At 43.1% G+C, this 23,291-nt stretch overlaps 1 protein-coding gene across 9 annotated transcripts in view; it reads left to right on the top strand.

Moving 5' to 3' along the window:
- The window catches only part of SLIT2 (slit guidance ligand 2), a 350,865-nt gene that overhangs the window by 239,881 nt on the left and 87,693 nt on the right, over window positions 1-23,291 (top strand). For all 9 annotated transcript variants that reach the window (XM_077301591.1, XM_077301593.1, XM_077301587.1 and 6 more), the window contains exons 7-9: window positions 5,778-5,849; window positions 10,763-10,926; window positions 13,861-13,999. In XM_077301591.1, the coding sequence (XP_077157706.1) occupies window positions 5,778-5,849; window positions 10,763-10,926; window positions 13,861-13,999 (375 nt within the window). The remainder of the gene's footprint in view (window positions 1-5,777; window positions 5,850-10,762; window positions 10,927-13,860; window positions 14,000-23,291) is intronic.

Raw genomic sequence — 23,291 nt, 5'->3', positions numbered from 1 at the left:
GACTTCAAGCAGCAGATGTTTAGGGGTGGCTTCTGCATCCCCATCCCCATCCCCACCCAGAGGAGAAGGAGATAATGCTCCATCCCTCCTTAAAGCCCCGGGACCTATTCAATTTGTGCTGAGTTAGGTTCCACCTACTGGTTTTTGTGGGTTTTCCAGGCCGTGTGGGCATGGTCTGGCCACAACAGCCAGTTGACTCCGGCCGTGAAAGTCTTACATCTCTGCGAAGCACTCCTGCATATGACCAGCCAGTGGAATTGGATTCAAATGTACTCAATCCATTAGAAGGGAGTGAGTGTTCTGTACACTGGCTGCTGGGCAATGCAGTCCAATGCAGAGGATGGATGGCAGCAGCTTGGTTGATCCGCTGTAATCTCTAGATCAGGCTTTCTCAGCCAGGGTTTGTGAAACTCTGTTTGTTTTCCACAGTTTCCCAGAGGGGTGGGAGTTAATTTTTACATATATTTTCATGTCAACCCGCCCTCCCCTCCCAAAATGGCCAGTGATGGGCCTGGAGGGGCCGGTGGGGTAATTTTACAATTCATTTCCATTCAGGCACCCGTGAATGACACAGGTGAGTTGCAGGCCAGCAACATTTGCAGTATTTGGCAGCAACTAGCAAATACCATTAATTTCATGTTTTAGTACAGGAGTAGTCAACCTGTGGCCCTCCAGATGTTCATGGACTATAATTCCCATGAGCCCCCACCAGCATTTGCTGGCAGAGGATCATGGGAATTGTAGTCCATGAACATCTGGAGGACCACAGGTTGACTACCCCTGTTTTAGAACATGCACATTTCTCAATAATGGCTCGATTCTGCACTCCCCCACATGCAGCCAGCTGGGTGACCTTGGGCTCACCACAGCACTGAGAAAACTGCTCTGACAGCAGTGATATCAGGGCTCTCTCAGCCTCACCCGCCTCACAGGGTGTTTCTTGTGGGGAGAGGAAAGGGAAGACGACTGTAAGCCGCTTTGAGACGCCTTCGGGTAGAGAAAAGCAACATATAAGAACCAGCTCTTCTTCTTCAGTAATATCTGGGCTCTCTCAGCCTCACCTACCTCACAGGGTGTCTGTTGTGGGGAGAGGAAAGGAAAGACAACTGTAAGCTTCTTTGAGACTCCTTTGGGTAGAGAAAAGCAGAATATAGTACCAACTCTTCTTCTCTTCTTCTTCACGTGAGCCACAGCCTGAGGTAAAAGATATCATCATGCCTAAAAAAAAAAAAACCTTATCCGAAACCAACATCTCCTGATTTATCCTTTGGTAAAGGTGAGATCAAACCCAACCGTAATCCATCTCTGGCCCCAGTCAATTCGAAAGCAATGCCATCGGTTCTATGGCCACAAGTTCCACTCTCTTTGCCATCACCTCGTTATCCCTATTTTATGTCTTCCACATATCTGGAGTAACGGGGTGACTATTACAGACCCAGGCCACAGTCAGATGCTACATGAACCATCATCCTGTTTTTAGACTGCCATCAAAGACTGCTACAGCTACCACTTGTAGTTGTACTCTGTCTCCCAATCCAGAATCAGGGTTGGAGGAGTGTAAGAACCGAACCCCAGGTTTGGATGCTAGTTCGGAGGCACTATAAGATCTGAGCTCCGACAACAGGGTTTTGGGACCCAACCACTCTACCACCAACAAGGACCTAAAAATCTACAATGAGCAGATGCTGTGCATGGAACAGTTGTCGAATATTGAGGTAGCCACAACAGATCACAGACAAAGAAGAAGATTTTGGGATGTATATACACTGAATTCATGGGAATCATCACATTTCCAGTGCTGGAGTGCCTGCTTGTCATTACCCCATGAACCTTTGCAAAACCCAGCTTCCATCCAGTCCACCTCACAGAGAGTGAAACAACTCTACCGAGTTAAACAAGACTCATCAGCTTTCCTATCCATACATCCTCTAGTCTTTGTTGCTTATAACACCAAAGATGCAACCAAGAGGGCACCAGGCTTACTGTGCTTTTCTGGTTGACAAGGAGGGGAGGAAGCTGGATGCTTTGGGAAAAAAAGCTTTATTCATTGCCAGACTTAGGCCAAAGAAGGATGATCAGATACCACCTTGTGGGAAAAGCTGTCACCTTGCCTTGAACTGATTCCTGAAGAAAAACACTCCTGCTGGCCAAAGTAATTCAACCGGAGGCTGGCATGGGGCTGACACCACTGATGGTACAATGGCCAAGTTCATCATGATTAGACATCATTTTTGACTGCATTCTACCACATTGTCCAGAAAAACTAGGCAGAGAGTCAAGGACTTGACCACCAATGGCCCCAGGATAGTTTCTGAGAGAACTGTTGACATCCTTTCTCAAATTAAGAAGAATCACCAAAATTGCCAAGTCTCTATTTATTTTATTTATTTTTGAGATTTCTAACCCACCCTTCTCTGGAGCCCATCACAGTTTATGATCTGGTCTTTTCCTAGAAACGATGATTCCTCATAAAGAAGTTCACAAATCAGGAGGCTGACAAATCAATTCTTATGTGCTTGATAAGTCTCTCAAAAGTTTATTCCAATGTGTAGTGTAACCTATGTATTCAAACCTGTTTTCCCAATATTTCTTCAATGATTACTCCTCTCTCTATATTCTATATATGCAAAACTGTGCAAAACTGATTCAGTTGGGTAGCCCAGCTGGTCTGCAGCAACAGAACTAAATCTGAGTCCACTGGCACCTTTAAGAGCAACCAAGTTTAATTCTGGGTGCCTGTTTGGGGTTCATGCTTGATCATGAACCACCATGAGTAATGGCTGGTGTGATACTGACCAGCTGTAGTGGTTAATTTTATAATTTTAAGTTGTTTGCATTGTGATCAATTTATTTGGTCTTTTTTTTTTTTTAAATCATGAAACCCACCCTGGGACGGTTTTACATATATACATACAAGCATACATTCTTACATACATCCAGCCATACAGCCATTCAGTCACATCTGACTCTTTTTTTTAATTAATAATATTTTTATTTTTGTTGTATATAAGCGCTTACAGAAAGAAAGAGAAAAAGAAACAACCAGCTGAGCAAGTAATTATTGATACATGTAAAGGTATAGTCTGTTATTATCTTAAAGAAGAGAAAAAAAAGAAAGAAAAAAAAATAGCCAAGTAATTAATGCTTATAAGGGTACAATCTATTATTTTCCCAAAGAATATATAGTCAGTTCCCATTGTATATCAGCTTTAACCTAAAGGTTACTGCTGCCTTTCCTAAGAGAGACCAAGTAATTGCTCCACTGTTCATCCCATTCTTCAGGTGGTCGCAAAAGGTGAAATTGTGTTCTTTTCCAAGATGCATCTGCTGGCAGGTCACATCTGACTCTTGACGATCCTATGGCTTAGCTGTCTCCATGTCTTCCAACCTTGCAACCCTTCTTTTAGTAGAATAATGCTATGTTCAGTATCCAGATCATATCTAACCATCGTGTTCTTTGTCAACCTGGTTTGCTTTTTCTGCTGACCAATCCTCGCATAATTGCTCTCTCCATTGAGTTGGATCACGTAATATGGCCAAAGTAAGTGAGCCTGAGTTTTGTGATTTTGCCTTCCCGTGATAGGTCAGAATTGATGTGTTGCAGGATTTCCTTGCTTGTGACTTTTGCCATCCATGGAACCCATAGAAGCCTTCTCCAGCACCAGAGCTCAAACAAATCAATTCTCCTCCTGTTCGATTTTTTCATGCATGATACCCAGAATTAAACTTGGTTGATCATATAGGTGCCACTGGACTCTCTTTGTTATGTAAAACTGAATTATTTTTAATAAAGTTTTATTTGAGTTTCTGATTAATTACAGAATAGAGAAGACAAGATATAAAGTTAGCATTTGTTAAGAATTTGTCCCAATATCTTTGAAATTCCTCAGCTGGTCTGTGGTTTACAATGGCTAATTTAACCATTACTGCCAGTCTGAGGAAGAGTGCTTGCACTTGAAAGCTCACGTCTTGAATAAATCTTCATTGGTCTTAAAGGTGCCCCTGGACTCTGATTTTATTGTGCCAGTTCCCTGGTTTTCTAACACCACGAATCCATCTGCGGTGCCTGTTGTTGTTTCTATCCGGTAGCGAAGATAAGTCTTGTTGCTGTTGTTGCATGAAACAATTAATTCTGCACTGTCTTTGGGTACACCTGTTCGCAAAACACTCAATAGCATATATTTCGGTTCACATGCGAATTTACATTTCAGCATAGTTTGTAATTTGGCATGTTCATTTATCCATTCTTTTATCGAATTTACAATGCTACCATGTGAAAAAAAAGATCCTATTGTTTCCATACATTTCCAACATTTACCATATGTATGATTAGATATCCTTATCCATTGTTCCTCTTAATATTTGTGAAACAGCCAGGGGGGATGGAACGTGTCCAGGGTGTCTGAGTTGGAATAGGGCCAATCAGGGTGCAGCCAGAAAAGCTGGCTGCACCCTGATTGGCCCTGCCCCTACAGCTCCCACCCTCCTTCCCTGGATGCTTGCCACTTTGCTCTCAGACGACTGAGAGAGACACATAGAGACATAGAGAGTCCTGCCAAATTGCAAATGACCCCTGATTACCGGCTATAGTTCCTGCTGCCAGGGAGAGAGAGAGAAACTGCAAATGAGCCCCAAATTGAAAACAGGCCTTGATTTCCTGCTACAAACAAGTTCTGATTACCTCCTATGGCTCCTGCTGTGAGAGAGAGTTGCACCTGCCAGTGTCCCCTGGGTCCTAGCGCCCATTGTATTCCTAGTTGCAATGGGCTTTCTTGCTAGTTTTACATAACACTTTAGGGATCAAATACCATCTATAAAACATTTCATACCAATTTTCCCATACAGCCTGACACCACAACTGTGACCACTCTTCCATTAGAATTGGTTCCCCAAGATTCTGCATCCACTTTATCATGCAATTTTTCACTTGTTCTAACTCAGTTTCATAGCCAAGTAAGAGTTTATAGATTCTTCCCAAAAATATGGTTTGCTTTGCATCATCATCTTTTCAAAATCAGTCTGTTCATCTTTTGATTACCTGCTTCTTTATGCGGACAAAAGGATAGCACTGGACGCATCATTCACAAAGTTACTTAGGGAAATTATTAGTTTGCTGTAAGTTGGATCCTGCTACATAATCTTTCATAACACTTATGCCTTGCTTCAATTCTGGATTTTTAATTAAAAAAAAAGATTTCTGGCTGGTTCTACAACCCATATCCTGTTTCATTGTATATTAAATGTCTCATTTGGTTGACCGTATTGACTTTGTGCAATTCTCCATGAATCCCAGTGAGAAAGGTGGACTATAAATAAATAATTAAGTCAGATGTTGCTTTCGTGTGCATGCACATTTTCTCAGACGATGGATCATAAGAGTACAGTAATAAGGAGAAAGTAAATTAGCAGCAAACTTGTAAACAGCATCACAACATGCAAAATATGCAGTACGATGATTCCTTGCTAGAAAAGCAAATCAGTCCTAATTCTAGCCAGGAATTATCATACTGCATCTTTAGGATGTTGTAGTGCTGTTTACTAATTTTCTACTAATTTACTTTCTCCTTAAATCTGTACTCTTATCATCCCCTGATCTATTGTCTGAGGAAGTGTGCATATGCATGAAAGCTCACACCTTGAATAAATCTTGGTGGGTCTTAAAGGTGCCATTGGACTCAAATTTTGGTGGCACCTTCAGTGGTTGAATCCAAGTGTTCTTCAGAGCATTCCAAGCTGTGCAACTTGAACCATTCCTCCCCCTCTTTTATGTTTTCCAGCACTCTCAACAACAACAACATCACAAGACTATCAGTGGCAAGTTTCAACCATATGCCAAAACTCAGAACCTTGTAAGTAGTTGTGTGTCACTTTTTCTTGTGACTTCAAAAAAATCTGATCGGATGACACTACAAAGAAGCCAACAACACGTACTTGGAAATTATGTTTGCGTGTTGAGGCATTATTACTACTAGTAGTGGTATTAGTATTAATGTGACCAGAATAAATGAAAGAATAAGCTTTTTATATCTTAAATTGGGGGTGGGGTATCATTTGGTAATGCTGTTCCAACTTGGTCTGTACATTGGCACCAGTAGGACTTGATGGGCAATATGTCCAGTTGTATGGGACACCTTTCAGCTTGTGCAGTCTGAGGCTGTGGACATGATTCTTGGGTATCTGAGACTTACCAAATGCTTGTACGACCTTTGCTTCTTTTGGCTCCTTAAATCTGCCGGGGTGGGTGGGGCTGGTGGACTAGGTCTGGAAGACAGGAAATATCTCCTTGAGAGAGGGGGTGGTCCCTCCTGCCTTGAAGCGAGCAGTGGTACATCTGTTTCTGAGCAAGGTGATGGAACAAGTGATGGTGTGCAGTGAAGCATCTTGTTTGGAGCTCTTCAAATCTGGTTACAGGGACTAACCAGCCTTGGTTGTTCTGATGGATGACATGTGCTTGGAGATGAGCAGGACAAGAATGACCTTGTTAGTTCTCCTGGATCTCTCATTTTGTTCTGCGCTGTTTCTCATCCTAACAAGGATAGGTCTTGCCGTGTGGTGCTGGGGGACTGCTGTTCTTCCCATTGGCATCTGGCCTATGGATTTCCCCTGGGTTCCATTTTGCCCCCCCCCCCATGGTTTTCAGCACCTATGTAAGCCACTGGGAGAGGTCATCCAGAATTCTGGACTGAGTTGACCCCAATGTTCAGATGACAGTCATCTCCATCTCATACTACCAGGTGATCCCAGAGAGAATCTGGAAACTGTACAGGTGTCTGGAGGCGGTTTTTAAATGGACAATGGCTAACAAAGTGAAGTTTCATCCTGATGAAATGGAGACACTATTGGTAAAGGGAAGGTCTGAAATGGGATTATCCCCTGTTCAGGCTGGGGTTGCACTCCCCCTAAAAGCATAACTCATGAGTGCTCCTGCCTTTCGCCAGATTGTGGCCATTGTGTTGACTGGAGTGAGTTTTAGGGACCATCACTCCAGTCTTGTTCCTTCTGCTCTGGCTTCCAGTTTGCTTCCAGGAACAATTTAAGGCAGGGGTAGTCAACCTGTGGTCCTCCAGATGTTCATGGACTACAATTTCATTGGGCTGTCTTTGGGTAGTACATGTTGACATGTTGACATTCGCATGTGAAGAACACCATAAAACCTGTAATAGGTCAATATTTGGCAGTCTAAGACCTTCATAATGAAAATAAGTGCTGGTGAACAACAAAGGTGGAGAAAATGTTTTGGGTAACTGAATAGGTCATATTTCATTTAAGACATCAATACAATTTGTAACTGTTTGTCAGATATGATAGATGTGAAATCTTTACGCTGTTATTGCTATAATGCTGACAGTCCTAATTAAATTAAAAATGATGTTTCCAGGTTCTTTCTAATATAAAAAAACCCAGCATATTCTAATAGTATAATTTACATTGATGTACTATTTGCTTCAAGGGTTCCATCTATGTGTAAAATTTGCTTAAGGCTATTAAGAAATAAAATATTTAAACAAGTCCTTTAGCAAAAAGTTTGCTGTTTTATGAAAAATAGCCATGACAAATTATTCTGTGAAATTGATGCATGTTTTTAATACTGAGAATATGGGGAGTGAAAGCTAAGTAATGATGACCTCCATCGACTGACCTCCATCGACTTGTAATGTAAGGCATGCTAGTCTCCCTTCCCAAGGAGATAACTATTTCAGATATGCTCCCTCCTTGGAGTAGGGGAAGCTACACCTGAGTTAAAGTGGTAGCTTCCACAGTTTCTTATCTGTTCCGCAGCCAGTGTGGGTCAAAACTATTTAGATAACTGGATGGTATCTGTCAGTTCAGAGGCAAAGTCTGGTAGCTCAAGATAGACCTGGAGTAGGGTCGCCAGCCGTGGGATGGGAAATACCTGGAGGTTTTGGAGGCAGAGCCTGAAAATGAGTTTGGGAAGGGTGGGACTTAAGTTAGGTATAAAGCCACAGAGTCCATTGTCCAAAGTAGCCATTTTCTCCAGATGAATTGATCACTGTCACCTGAGAATCAGTTGTAATAGTGGGAGATATCCAGCCACCACCTAGAAGTTACAGAATGAACTGGATGCATGGTATAGGTAAAAAAATAAGATAAACCATGACCGATTGTGCACGGTGGCAGCTGCAGTTTGCTGCCGCTTAGCTTCCTCCTTACACATGGGGGATGAAACCCCCAATGCACATGGTCCACCCTGGAACTGTCCGTGCACACCCACAACTCTGGGGCGGGTAAGTTCCTCTGCACCTCGTGGGGGAATGATGGTTCCACTGCATGATGGTGGGAGAGCAACGTGTCACTATTCCACCATCACAGGCGTGTATGTGTGAAAATACTCCATTGTTCATGATGGTATATAAATTGTCCCCCCCCCCCGGGGTTTCTCAGTTCAGTTCTGCCTCTTGTCCCACAATGCCTATCTCGCTCTTTTCTGCTGCTCCAGACAGACAAATGCCCTATCTCGATCTACCCTGCAAGGCTGTTGTATGGATGGCGCCACCCCCAAGCTGCCTGGCCTGCTGCGACCCCTGTGACAGGGTCATTCAACCCCCAAAGGGGTCCCTACCCCCAGGTTGAGAACCACTGCTGTAGGGTTTTCAAGGCAAGAGACCTCCAAAGGTGACTTGCTATTGCCTCCCATTGCCACAACCCTGCTATTCCTTTGAAATCTCCCATCCCAATACTAGCTAGTTTTTGAGATCTGATGAGATTGTGCTAGCCTGGGCCACTGAGGTCAGAACTGTTAGTTTGAGAGAGCATGACAAATGTTGCCAATATATTTGTCTGGTACATATCATGGGAAGAGTGCTTTTGGCAAGTTGGCCAGGATCCATGCCACTTGCATAATTCCCTGCCAAAAGAGACATCTCACTCAGTTCCTTCTCTTTCTTCCATTAGCTGTTTAATTTGGGGCATTTCTTTCTGTTTGAGTCCCTTGGCATCCAAAACTAATCTGCCCCTGTCGTAATTGAACCAAAAGATGTGGAAGGAAATGTTTTATATTGAATTGTTTTGTCTTGTTCAGCAAAAATCGAATATGAGGTTCTCAGAAGTATGTCCACAGGCAGTCACTGCAGAGATTAATAATTACTCTACAGACTTGTATCTGCAATTAGAAGCCAGATCTTTTATTAACTTTTTCCATTTCACTGTCAGTGTGTTAATCTCTCCATGATGCGTCATTTCATTTTATTTTCTCTCCGCGATGTATATTTTGCTTTCACAGTTGAGAGGAAAGGCATTGGCACTTACATTTCATTGCATTAATTCGGACAAAATGTTAAAATGAGTGTAGAGTTATTTGTTGTTTTATATAGCAGTAGCATGTCCAAAAAGGATCTATGCGTCTTAGTAGACCACACATTGAACATGAGTCAACAGTGTGGGATTTTGGGCTGTATCAAACGGAGTATCGTGTCCAGATCACGGGAGGTGATGATACTGCTTTTCTCTACTCTGGTTCAGCCTCACTTGGAGTACTGTGTTCCGTTTTGGGCACCCCAGTTGAAGAGGGATGTTGACAAACTGGAACATGTCCAGTGTAGGGCAAAAAAGATGGTGAGGGGTTTGGAGACCAAGATGTATGAAGAAAGGTTGGGGGAGCTTGGTCTGTTTAGCCTAGAGAGGAGACGACTGAGAGGGGATTTGATAACCATCTTCAAGTATTTAGAAGGCTGCCATATCAAGGATGGAGCAGAGTTGTTCTCTCTTGCCCTGGAGGGACAAACCAGAACCAATGGGATGAAATTAATTCAAAAGAAATTCTGTCTAAACATCCGGGAGAAGTTCCTGACAGTTAGAGCAGTTTCTCAGTGGAACAGGCTTCCTCAGGAGGTGGTGGGTTCTCCATCTTTGGAAATTTTTAAGCAGAGGCTGGATAGCCATCTGACAGGTTTTATGATGACATATTTATCACACCATGGTTACATAGAGTCCCAGGGTGCTCAGGACAATTTTATATCTCCCTGCTGCTCACAGACACAAATTGTTCCATCACATATAGTGTCGCCAAGTTTTGTGCTGCAGCCATGAAAAGGCGTTGGAAGTTGACTAAAACTTAACAGACCCTGAGAACAATTAGAACAATTTCCTATGTTTCCATTTAATTCTAATTTATATTTTAGCAGACTCATAGTCTAAGTGTTTAACATAATGTTATTTTATGAGTAAAACTCTGTTTTAGCCATATTATTTATATAACTGTGAAATTGTTTTGACTTTGCTGGTCTATGACCGTAATAAAGAATACTACTACTACCATCTGACGGAGAGGCTGATTCTGTGAAGGTTCAAGGGGGTGGCAGGTGACAGTGGATGAGTGATTGGGATGTGAGTGTCCTGCATAGTGCAGGGGGTTGGACTAGATCAGGGGTAGTCAACCTGTGATCCTCCAGATGTCCATAGACTACAATTCCCATGAGCCCCTGCCAGCGTTTTCTGGCAGGGGCTCCTGGGAATTGTATTCCATGAACTTTTGGAGGACTACAGGTTGACTACCCCTGGACTAGATCACCCATGAGGTCCCTTCCAACTCTATTATTCTATGATTATATATTCTTCCATGAGATCTACTTTACAGTAACTTTTTTTACTGGCCCTGTGCTGTGTGTTTACTCGAGATGCAGGTTTACTGTTTAGTGGAACTCCCAAGGAAGGATGCATAACATTTTAGGTATAATCTGTAACAGTCTGTCATTTGGAGTTTATTGTTCATTGACGTGTATCGACTTTTCCCTGACTCATTCAGCCGACTTCACTCCAACAATCTCTACTGCGACTGCCATCTGGCTTGGCTCTCTGACTGGCTGCGACAGCGACCGCGGGTCGGCCTCTACACTCAGTGCATGAGCCCGTCGCATTTAAGGGGTCACAATGTGGCTGAAGTTCAAAAACGGGAATTCATCTGCAGTGGTAAGAACATCAAGAACATGTAGAGTGGCAATGAAAGGCAGCTTGGTAGGGACTAGGGTTGTCTGGAGATTTGGGGGTGGAGCTTGGGAAGGGTGGGGTTTGAGGGGGGGTCCAGCAGGGGCTAATACAATACAGTCCACTGTTTTCTTCACGGGACTAATCTGTGCCATCTAGTAACCAGCTGTAATTCCAGGAAATTTCCAGCCAACACCTGGAGGTTGGCAACTCTAGCAGTGGCACAAGCTTAGTGCAGATTTGGGAGGTACATTCGAGGAAGGGCAACATGTAAAATAGATTATATATAAATGCATATATAAACATTCAAGGCTCTCATTCTGCCTCAGAAACAGTTCAGGTTTAATAGTTGTTTACGGTATCCGGCCATAGGCCATCAGAAAATTATACTTAATAGATATTGAAAACATACACACTTAAAATATTCTAATCCGTACTCTTTGTTAAAAATTAAGAACATACCTAAAAAGTTAGATCAAGATTGAGTCGTCCCTTTTTGGGATCGTGCTCGCTGTCATTTTCCTTGGCTAGAGCAGGGGTAGTCAAACTGCGGCCCTCCAGATGTCCATGGACTACAATTCCCATGAGCCCCTGCCATTGTTCACTGGCAGGGGCTCATGGGAATTGTAGTCCATGGACATCTGGAGGGCCGCAATTTGACTACTCCTGAGCTAGAGCAAAAAGTGCTGCTCTGTAGGAAAGAGAAGGGTCCATGTCCGATAGCAGATGGATTCAGAAGTGGTTAGTCTACCAGCCGAGGAAAGTTTGGTGTCTTGTGAAAATCCCTCGGATGAGGCAGTTTTTGCCCACTCTGGCCATGGGCTGAGCCGAGGTTTTTTCATTGTCCATTTTCAAACGTCTACCATCATAGTATCAGTCATGCTGTATCTACTGAATTATATTTTTTCCAAGGGGGAGGCCCATAAATAATAGAAGAACCGCACCTCCATGAAATGAGTCTTGGGCCTTCATGCTGTATATGCAGTTTACCATCTTGCTCTAATACTTCCTGTGGTTTCAGGGCTTTCTCGATCAAAGGTGTTCCAGTGGAATAGATTAAGGAATGTCTTTACTACATTTTTTTATCATGCCTAAGACTGTTTACGCACTGGGAACTTCGCTGCCCCAGTTCCTGTGCAGGAGCACAAATCGGGGGCGGATGGGGCAGACCAGACCAAATGCTCCCTCATGTGGGTGCAAGAAGACGTGGGGCAACCTGCCCAACTAAAACTCCAGCCTGCAGCCTGGCATGAAACCTCCAGTGCATAAACAGTCTAAGACTATTTTTGCTTTGAAATGAAATAAGAATACAGCTAACCTTTGCTATTGATATTGTCTTTTCTGCATTCGTACCCACTAGATGAGGAAGAAGGCAAGTTTATCTTTTTTAACTATATATATATATATATATATATATATATATATTTGCACTGTGAGCGAAATGTTCAGTCAATGTTACTGTGATGTGTTTGAGCAAACTTTCTGTACAGAATGCTAGCAACTTTCTGTGTCCCATAAAATCTTCTGAAAGGAGGATCTGCAAAGGGCCAGATATTTGTTTCTTTATAGAAGCATTTCTGTCTTCTTTCTTGAATATGGCAATCCCTGGTCTCGCACATGAAACTGCCTGATACTGAGTGGGACCCTTGGCCCATTGAAGTCAGTATTGTCTACTCAGATGTGCAGCAGTTCTCCAGTATCTCAGGCAAAGGACTTTCACCTCACCTACTGCCTTATCCTTTTAACTGGAGATTAGGTTTATGCCCTTTGGTGCGCTTTGGCAGCCTGTCAGACGTTGAAAGGACTCACAACCAACTTCTTAGAAATAGAAAGTTTAATTGAGAAACACTTCATACACTTAGACTAGAGAAGTCAAATCTGCCTGAGGACAGATTTGCCTCTCCTTATCAATACATTTCTCCCGCCCAAAACTTGAAAGTTCCCAGGGGAGGGGAGCAAGAGAGAGGAGCCAGATACAATTAAAAACAGTGTTACGTTCACATGTCCTTGGCTGTCTACAGTGGTAGATAAGGTGTTATGGTTAGCAGAAGCTGGCCCAGCAGAGAGGCCTCATGGAAAAGTACATTCAGAGATAATGGCTACAAACACATAGTTTCACTTTTAATGAGCATGCATGATATAGGACCTGGAGCTCCCAGGCACCAAGCAATTTAACTGTCATGGAGAAACTCAGGCTAATTTATGGCAGGGTTTTTCTAATCCTGACACAGCCATTCAAGCCTAAGGCGGCCAGTGCTGCAGCATAGGGGAGAGGGGTCACGCTTGCAGTGGTGCGCCAGTCAGTGCACGCATTCAGGAGCAGAGCTCTGCACCTGCGTGCAGGTGCCAGGTTGCATGCTCCACCGGTGCAGCCCCTCCACCCCGCAGCACACGCTGGCCATCTCAGGCTTGAATGGCTGCCGAAGCGGCTGAAGTACACCGAAGCACACAAGCCCACTGGAGATGCCAGGGATTGAATTTGGGACCTCTTGCTTGTTGAGCAGATGCTCAGTCACTGAGCCACAGCCCTTTTCTTCAATAAATGCAGTCTGCAAAGAAAACAGCAAGCAGTCTGTGTAGTTATCCAAGGGAGTAAGTTGCTTTGCTAAATTCCACTGCCTGTTTTTGTATAAGCCAAGAGGAAGGCCAATAGTTAAAAGACAAATGCTTATAAGAAGTACCAATTCTGACCAATATGTGTAATGTATTAATGGTGAAATATGGATCATCTTGATCTGAGTTTCCATCAGTGTGTCAGCCTGTAGGAGCAATTTTGGCATGATGAGTAAAAGCATGTTAAAAATCGCGTGGAGAAGAAATAGAGCAAAAAACAATGATCTTTGCAATCCTTTATAACATTAGCCTTTTTCATTCAATGCATTCTGCAGTTTTAGAAGTAGCAATTTGTTCCTTTTCCAGGTCATCAGTCTTTTATGGCTCCCTCCTGCAGCGTCTTACACTGCCCCGCTGCATGTACCTGTAGTAACAACATCGTAGACTGCCGTGGGAAAGGCCTGACGGAGATCCCGACCAATTTACCAGAAACCATAACGGAAATGTATGTAAGAGGTTATATTTACTGATTGCATTTATCTTGCCTTTGCCTTAAATAGTATTGCTTGTTTGCTGTCAGAGGTGGTGCCTGCAGCATCATTTGCCCATTCCTGGTCTCACCGTTTGGTGTGAATTAACCAACAAGTTATTAAAGTAATCTTTTTGTTGTAACAAATACACACAGTGGGAGACTTGCATCTTTAAATCAGATTCAGAATGGAAAATATACTTATTTACTAATATTACATTTAAAATCTACCCCAGGATGCAAGATAGATTCTAATTTAAACAATCATGTGTGAACTAATAAGCTTTCGGTATACTCAAATTCTTTTTAGTTTCTTCTCCAATGTCAGCTGCTTCCGGTACACCGTAAGTTTTCATGATGAAAGGAGATGCCTGCAGATTATTATGTTTATGGTCTTAGTCATAAAGCAACTGATATGGTGCCCAGCAGATTTACTGATCATATCACAAGGTAGCTCCAGAACCAACTCAATTTGCCTTGTAATCCACTTAACTAACAAAAGCTATGCGGTGTCCTCTGGTTCTCCTAAATGTTCTATGTTCAATATCCATTTCAGGATATTGTTATTTTGAGTAAGTACAGTTAAGATTGCAGCTCCCCCCCTCCCCCATCCCATTATGTTCTCTGGCTGAACTCTCTATAGAAGCTAAAATGACTTAACTGAAGCTCTCATGCTTTGGTCACATTACGAGAAAACAAGAGCCGGTGGAAAAGACAACTTTAGGAAACAACTTTCCTGCCTTTAACAGTAAAAGAGGAAAATCCAATAGTTAGACTGAATTAAGGAAGCCACGGCCCTCAGTTTGCAAGACCCAAGCAAGGTTTACAGTGATTGGGCATTTTGGAGGTCCTTAATTTCTATGGCCTTCATAACTCAGACGGAGCTTGACAACACTTAACACACAAACATGCTCTAAGATCTACTAAGAGTACCTGGTATTTCAGCCATCTCTTCACCCAAGGGTTCATGATACATAGCAGGTTTTCTCAACTAGGGTTTTGAGATTGCTCTGGAAGGGTTACCCGAATGGGTGGGAATTAATTTTAATACGTTTTAAAATTTGCTGAACATGACCACATGTGGTCATGTTGACTCACCCGCCCCTCCCAGAATGGCCAATAATGGGCCTGGAGGAGGTGGAAAGGGGAGGGGCCCAGGGTGGGTGTGTACACAGCTATGCTTCCCAACCATATTCTGCACAATCCCACCACTTCTTGGGTTTCTTGAAGCCTGAAGAATGTTTCAGGGGGTTCTCAATGGTAAAAAGTGGAGAAAGGCTGATATATAGGCATTCATTGTACCTGCTCTGCTATCATGGGATGGCCCTTTACACTCACCCATGGGTCTGCCTTCTAGAAGTCATTCCGTCAGGGTAGTCAAATAGGTCTCCTGCAGTCAAAATAACAAAACTAAGTAGGTTGGAAGTGTATGTTTACTAGTTCCTAACACAGCAACACTGGTGAAATTTGTTAAACAAGCAGCTAACGATGAACAGCTAACCTGGAACAGTGGTTCAGAACACTATCTCAGAAAACGTCTTTTTATGCACTTAACCATGAAGATATAAGCCAGAATTTCTTATTGTTAAAGGGGAGGAACGTGCTTTTATTAAATCACCTGAAGGCTCCCCAAAGCATATTCAGAACATGAGAACACCCCCCCAAAAAAGATTGACAGATCTGGGGTACAGGGGAAGTATTTATATCTGTCTCTGGCCAGTCATGATTCATCTCTCTAAGATCTACTTTGTTTTTTGACATCTGTTTTTACAATTTATATTAAAAGCAGATGAGAAATACACTCAGATACGCTATCAGTTTTATTGCCATGTACAATCATCTCCTGCATTGGTCTAGGAGATGCATGAGGTTGCTAATCCTTACACTTGTCACGAAGTATTGGTCTCTTTTTACAGTGATTAAAAATGAAAGCAATGGCCAGGACAATCCGATGATCTCGGTATGCTGAAAACCACAAGCACTGTGGTTATATTGGCTTTGCCTTGGTCTGATGTAATCGAAACCATATTTGCTCCCAGAAGCCAAGTAGCAAAGGGGAGGGGGGGAAATGACTGCAGAAACAAGATACTGGGGTGGATCCAGACTAAAAAACTTTCCATTGTGGAATGAAACTTTTTTGCCTCCCCCACTGCCTACTGCACTTCACTGATTTCCATAAAATGCTTTTTCTAAGGATCAGGGACCCAGAAGTCTGACATGAAGCAGGAAAAGGGGGATTAGTGGAAATTGCCAATTTTGTCTGGATCCAACCCATTGCAAAGGGCACAGTGAATACATTGGAGCACAAAACGCTACAGATCTCTTGAATCCAGCTGATCCCCTGCAGCCTGCCACCTTCTGGACAAAAAATAATCCTTTGTAGTACTGGCCAGTCTAGGCCAGGGTCTTCGTTTGTGGCACAAGCACCCATTTAAGTGATGGTACCTTTCTTCCCTGAGAAGAAATGTGTTTCTTTTTACTGCACGGACATTTTTACACCAGCCATACTGTCTGCCAGAGACAATAGAAAGAGTCCAGTAGGATCTTAAATCTCTTCTTGAGATTTGAATAAGTGAGCAGCGACTCGCAAAAGCTCCTTCCCTACCACAAATTTTGTTTGTCTTTAAGGTGCTATTGGACTTCTACTCTTTTCTACTACTACAGATAGACTAACATGGTGACCTCAGTCTTTCTGCCCTGTCCCATCCTGTCTCTTCGTAATAATTTGTATAGGAGCCCCTCCCAAGTGGCATACCAACCCTAAATTTACATACCAGAAATCAGATCCTGCTGATTTCAGTGAAATGTTTTCTTGAGTAGATGTGGAACTAAGAAACTAAACGAATGAAACAACTTGCATACTTGGGGTTGGAGCATAGATTGTCCTTTGATGCTTATTTCGTGTTTACATCCTCCTTATGAGAAACCAAATTTTCCCATAATTAGCTCAGAAATGGTCACAAGAGAGCCTCAAACAAACAAACCCAGGAACAACACAGTGGTAGCACGAAGCACTTGTAGCAAGATTAGCAAGAAATGATTTGGTATCAGTCCTAGAAGAAAACCATGCCCTTGAGAAAATCTTCCAGACAATGGGTGGCTTAGCCCAAGCTTCAGCAGTTCTTGCATACTGAAGCAGCATTTGTCAGTAGAGTATCTACGCTGCAACATGAAGCTGCCAAATTTCTTTGCTCATTATGAGTATGTCATCTACTTACATTAATAGTAGACAGTCTGAAGCAAGCTTTCTCAACCAGGGTTTTGTTAGGGGTTGAACTAGATGACCCTGGAGGTCCCTTTCAACTCCATGAGTCTATGATTTCAGCTCCCTTTTTGATTTGCTGTGCCCCCAGTCCAAACTTAAGTTCTGGCCCAGGGAAGATGCAGGGAAATGGTCTACATAGTTTCTGCTTGGGAGTCGTGTTGCTCTAAAACAACAAGATTAGTGTCCAGTTGCAGGGTGTAAACTTTCAAGAGACAAAGCCCAACAAGAGACAAAGCCCAACAAGAGACAAAGCCCAACAAGCAGGATATAAACTTTCGAGAGTCAAAGCTTCCTTCATGAGATACAAGTAGGAACAAGTGGTCTCCTAGTTCCTACTTGTACCTAATAAAGGCAATTTTGACTCTTTAAAGTTTATACCATGCAAAACATGTTAGCCTTTAAGGTGCTGATGGGCTACATATCTGTTTCCTCAAAGGTAATTGTTCCCTGGGGCCATTTTAGGTCAGGGAAAACACTGTGTGCAGGGAGAGACTAAAGCGTCTTCTCCCTATGGATGAGGGTCCTGATTATAGAATCATCAAGTTGGAAGGGGCCATACTGGCTATCTAGTCCACCCCCCTGCTTGATGCAGGATCAGCCCAAAGCATCTGCGATATGTATCCATCCAGCAGCTGCTTAAAGACTGCAATTGAGCAGGAATCTGAATTAGGCCCACAGGTGTCTGATAATTGAGTTCCTAGCATGGATATCACATTGCATTTATTTATGCAGACCCCTTAAGGACAGAGAGCTTTGGTTAATGCCCCAGAATTATGTCACATGTAAAGGGAAGGAACACACATCAGTGCCCCTCCTAGTGATTTTCAGCCAAGCTTAGTGTTTTGTTTGCACCCAGCATTTTTCCCCATATTGGTTTGACTGCCTTCATGAAACCCTGTCATTTTCCACTGGTTTATTCAACTTCTTTCTGGAACTGATTGTTGGCCTACTCCTTATAATATTTGTTCGGAAATATTACACAGTTCAGCGGGACAATTCCAAGTGAATGTGCCCAGGTTTGTAAACTGTGTCTCACAAAGGACAGATCATAGCTAATGCTTTAAAATATGTGCACCATGCCGTCTTTCATATTCAGAGAATATAATATTGGAGCAGAAATGAGGAATAGTGACAACATGAAAATAAGTGTGCTGTGGTGTTTTTCAGCCCGGCTATGTAGTTTATGAACATTTGCCGGCAGAATTTTCTCCCCGAGTCCTAATTTCCAAAATGCGTTTTTGAAAAGTTACTTGAGCATGATCAATTTTGCATTTGCCGTGAGCCACTACATAGAACAAGAGTTTTTAATTAAGGTAATTTTATGAGGGGGAAAAAAGGCAAGTCTTCTTAAACTCTTTGCATCTAATTAGATTTATCTTACATAGAATGATCAATGGAAATACGTGTGCCATGAAATTCAATCTATAAAGAAGATAAGACAACAACAAATGGATTTTTTGTTATTGTTGTTCATTATATGAGAAAAGATTAATATCAAGGGGATTTCCCCCACTCTTCATATGCTAATATAATGCGTGAATTTGTTTAGAAGATACTGCTATAACCAATCTTTTATTTTGGAAAGCCTGTACCTTGATCCTGATACTACACAGGTATTTGCAATCTAAATGTTTGTCACGGGCAGGATCTATCGATACACAGAGCTGACTACTAGTCCCTTTTTTCTCATCTCTGCTTCCATCTTTTCAAAAATCTTCTGAGAAATACACACTGCTGGTTCCTTCCACTTACTCCTGTCAACTGCTGTGCTTTTAGCTCTGTTTGATCCTCTTTCAGTACAGCTAACTGTCTTCTGAGCTCTCCGCAGATCTGAAACAAATTGTCGCTGGGAACTCAGGCACTTCATGGAGAACAACATGTAATGTCTTACCTCACCGTAGTCAAACTGAATCTCAGATCAACAGTAGAAATATGCTGTTTTGTAATCCTGTGAATCCCATACTTATTTATTATTTTATTTTTATACCGTCCCTCTTGGCAAGTGGGCTTGGGGCAGTTTACAACAATGAGAAAAGATTTTTAAAAATGGTTAAATCATAGTTAAAAATCCATCATCTCACGCTGCCCTCTATAATCTCATCTGCCAGTTAACCATATTGGAAATCCTGAATACCTTATCTTCAGAACTGTGTGACCCACCATAATGCTTCCTCTCTCCCTGTGTCTCTGTGCCTCCCCAAGTCCCAATGAAAGAGACTTGGGGACCTTTTCTGCACTATGAATTCAGATGGGCACTCATCTAATTTCCACTTCTGGATGACATTTGTACTAGCACGGGGCAGTCTTGGGCCTGGCATGATTCAGGCCCTCATTTGGCCTGTGGCAAGGGAACACGGACCAACTGAGGGGCTGCATTGGGCCTGGCCTGGGACTGCCCCAGACTGGCATCATCATCCAGAAGCAGAATTAGCCCCATGACTTTACGAGCGCTGGGCTGGGCTCAATTCCTAGTGTGGAAAAGGTCAGAGTGAAGCAGTTGGTTACTTGATGCCTACTCCTTCTTTGTGTCAGCCCACTTCTGTTTCCATTTCAAGAGCCATTTTGCGTGGCTCATGCACCTAATCGGAAGGTATTGCCCAAAATTGTTTCCTTACCGTGCTCTGACTCCATGTGGTTGTGAGAGCGCTATAATTGACTACCCCACAATTCAGGGAGACTGGCAGTGGTCTGTACTGTAGGGAACCCAAAGCAGAGCTGCTGCCAGTATGGGTATCCTATCACACAGCCCGACCACAACATGTGGGAAGCCAGTTCAAATGTAGTCATAGTTGCACTGAGCTACAGCACTCTCAAGGAGTGATTTTTTTTGTCACAAACCACTTTGCAGTTGTCCATTAGAATTTGTCCAATCAACTTCTGTCTTGTTCAGCAGGACTTTTCCTGAACTACCCTATTAAGGTTTCTTGTGGGCCCACATGGATACCTTGTATGCACTCAGTTCCTGTGAAACCCTGAAGTCACTTGGTGGCTCTGGAAGGGTTTCCCGAATGGTTGGGAGTTAATTAGTGTTTAATATATGTTTGTTAGAGCCTCTTGGGCCCAGAGTGGTAAGGCAGCAGGCATGCAGTCTGAAAGCTCTGCCCATGAGGCTGGGAGTTCAATCCCAGCAGCCAGCTCAAGGTCGACTCAGCCTTCCATCCTTCCGAGGTTGGTAAAATGAGTACCCAGCTTGCTGGGGGGTAAACAATAATGACTGGGGAAGGCACTGGCAAACCACCCTGTATTGAGTCTGCCATGAAAATGCTAGAGGGCGTCACCCCAAGGGTCAGACATGACTCGGTGCTTGCACAGGGGATACCTTTACCTTTACCTTTACCTATATGTTTGTTTATTTATTTTTAAAAAATCAGGTGATATGACTGCATATGGTCATGTCAACCATTCCTCCCTTCCAAAATGGCCAATGATCATCCTGGAGAGTGTGGGAAGTGGAGGGGCCCCAGGTGGGCACGTACACAGCTTTGATTCCCAACCATATTCTGCATGATCACACTGTTTCTAGGATTTTTTGAAGCCTGAAGAACGTTTCAGAGATTTCTCAATGTTAACAAGTCGAGAAAGGCTGCTCTAACCTCTCTAGGGTTGGGTGCTTTGGCGCACCTCGGCCGCTTCGGCGACTTAACAGATCACAGTCATGTTAAACATATATAAAGTGATTTCCATCACTCCAGCCCTACAGGAAAGCCTACTTAAATCTTGTGGGCCAACTTCCCCCAACACCATGGCTTTGCATAACCCATGCTTATGAAGTCCTTTCCCAAACTACCCTTTATGTCAGCCTTTGTCAACCTTTTGACCATGGAGGGCCCCCTGAAATAATGTGTCAGGCTTCAATGAACCTCTAGAGTGGTGTCAGTTGACCATGCCTTCCTGCCACATACCCCGGAAGTCACCAAAAGTTAATAGGCAGGCTAGATGAGGCCTGGGGATGGGGGAGAGATAGAAGGCAGTTTAAAGTGGGGGTAAGCATGCAGGCTCCACCCACTCCCAGGTGCAGAAACCATGAGACAACTCACTCGAGCTCAAGAGAGGGGGGAGTGAGAGCAATGGAAATGGCTGATTCCCTGGCTTGTGATTGAGTTCATTAAGGCAGGAGAGGAAAAGCCACAGATCCCCTCCAGAGTTCCTGTGGACCCCCTCAACCATTGGGGTCTACAGACTCCTGGTTGGGAATCCCCGCTCTAAGACTTTGCTCCTTGCAAGCCCACCAAAACAAACTCATAAGCACCAGGGCGGATGCCCAGTCAAAATATGCAATAAGATTACAACACATTTACTCTGCTCCTGGGAACCAGGAGAAAGAAAGAATAAAACTAAAGACAACTCTCCAGCCAAGGCATGAGTCCTGCTGGGAGTCAGGACAACCAAATAGCACTACACCAAACCAAGCTATGGAAGAAGGCCAGCAGAGCTTTGTAGTCAGACCCCAATCCTAATCCATGGCATGAGCAGGCCTGCTCATGACAGGTTGCCTAATGGTGCTTTTGGTTTGGAGAACGGTGCCAGTACATCACTTGGAAGGTTATTCTAAAACCCGGGAACAAATTCAGAGCCTATATCACTTGGTTATTCCATAGTTTGAGTCCAACGGTACCAACAAAGTGTTCTTAAAGGTATAAACATTCATGTCCATGACCCCTTCATCGGATACCAATGTGGCTATCCATTTATTCTTCCATAGAGAGAGACAAGCAAAGAACTGATGGAGAATAAACGTCTGCATCAACGGACTATCTTGATTTCAAGCTGCACTGGCATTTCTGTTTGTAACAATGGCTATAGAAATAGTAAACCATCTTGTCCGTTGGCTGAGAAGGGAACAGGGAGTTAATAAACTTAAAAAACAAACAAAAAACTTGCAGCACATTTATATTAAAATAATTTATCCTACCCAAAACTGTTGCTACATAATCAGTTCTCTCAGCATGTCTGTTTCATAATTAATAACACTCCCTAGTAGTATCTGAGGCTATTAAAACCAAAAGAGACCATTATTTAATCTGATGACTTCCATGATGCATCACCCATAATTAAACCCAGTTAATTAAATGAGAGGTTGGCGTAAGCTGTTGTTTACTTATTTTCTTGTCAAAATGATCTTGGGCGTGATTTCACTTCATCCAGAAGCATTGCGATTTAATCCGTTCAACACAGAGCGGAGTTACCCAGTTTGGTCCGGCAGAACAAGAGACACGTCACAGGTGACACATGAAATTGCCTTATGTACAATTGGACCCTTGGTCTATTTGGTCAGTCTTGTCTGCTAAGGTCAGCTTTGAATACCCAAGTCACAGTAGTTTCCCAGGGTCTTAGGTTAAGGTCTTTCACATCACATTGATAATTGGATGACATAGTAATGAAAAGAGGTCACAGTTAGTTAAGTGTGGTGGTACTCCCTTGCAGGCATTTTGCCCGTTCCCATGGATTCTCCGCAGGAGACCCAGCATGATGTAGCAGTCAAGAGCACCCCCTCTGATCTGGAGAAGTAGGTTTTGTCAAACCCTGGGGTTTATTGCTTACCCTGTAAGGGTTTCCCCAGTGGGTGGGAGTTAATTAATTTGAATGTATTTTTAAAATTTGTTAAACATTTATATGGTGATATGATCCCCTGCTCCCAGAATGGCCAGTGATGGGTCTGTAGGGGTGGGAAGGGGAGGTGCTTTGGGTGGGCATGCACACAGCTGTGCTTCCCAGCCACATTCTGCACTATTGCCCTACTTCTGAGGAGTCTCGAAACCTGAAGAATGTTTCAGGGGTTTCTTAACAGTAAAAAAGTCAAGACAGGCTGAAGTAAATGAATGACATGAGGACTAAGTTAGGAGTGGCACTAATTTTTTATGCCTTATGAAATATACAGACTATTCACCCATGCAGTTACCAATTCACACTGTGGTCCCCTGTAAGAGCCATATGTCTCAATCAGGGAGCTCTCCAATCATGGAGAACCAGTTTGGTGTAGTGGTTAGGAGTGCAGACTTCTAT

This window comes from Paroedura picta, chromosome 10 (assembly GCF_049243985.1).
Source record: "Paroedura picta isolate Pp20150507F chromosome 10, Ppicta_v3.0, whole genome shotgun sequence".
Taxonomy (NCBI): Eukaryota; Metazoa; Chordata; class Lepidosauria; order Squamata; family Gekkonidae; genus Paroedura; species Paroedura picta.
The sequence above is the reverse complement of the archived record's forward strand: the minus strand, read 5'-3'. Positions and strand labels throughout refer to the sequence as shown.